Consider the following 466-nt stretch of genomic DNA (forward strand, 5'->3'; position numbering starts at 1 on the left):
ACTGAATTGAGAGGAAGGGCATAAAGCATGAGAAGATTTTTTTTTTTAAGTTAAAGTTTTAAGTTTGGTGCAGAGCTAGATGACATAAAACATTTTAAAAATTATCTTGCACCTGAGCAAAGAAAAGATAGCTTAACAGCTTAGTTTAAATGTGGGGTTTTCTCCCCCTCCCCAGCACTTCAGTCTTGCCTTTCAGTTTGGACCCTGTTCATTTTAGAATGCCGGAAGCTGCCTGATAGGAAACACATAGGGTACCCTTATCTGTCTGGTCTAATGTTTTTAGTCTTTAACAGAACTGAAATTCATTACAGGCTGCTGGTTTGTTGTTGCAACTCAGACAGAAGTGGCATAGCTTATTTCTGCGTCGTATGCGAGCTCCTTCTAAACCGTGGTCTCAAGTTGATGAAATAACTGTAAGAGCAATTGTAACTGTTTTAAGTACTGAAGAACAGTCTGCAGGTTTGCA

General features: G+C 39.1%; 1 protein-coding gene across 1 annotated transcript in view; it reads left to right on the plus strand.

Annotated features, from left to right (window-relative positions):
• Window positions 1–466, plus strand: part of LOC104835473 (YTH domain-containing protein 2-like) — a 4,681-nt gene that overhangs the window by 4,081 nt on the left and 134 nt on the right. Inside the window, exon 5 of the mRNA XM_010573467.1 lies at window positions 312–459. Within this exon, the coding sequence (XP_010571769.1) occupies window positions 312–459 (148 nt within the window). The remainder of the gene's footprint in view (window positions 1–311; window positions 460–466) is intronic.

This window comes from Haliaeetus leucocephalus, unplaced genomic scaffold, assembly GCF_000737465.1.
Source record: "Haliaeetus leucocephalus isolate CR32 unplaced genomic scaffold, Haliaeetus_leucocephalus-4.0 Scaffold388, whole genome shotgun sequence".
Taxonomy (NCBI): Eukaryota; Metazoa; Chordata; class Aves; order Accipitriformes; family Accipitridae; genus Haliaeetus; species Haliaeetus leucocephalus.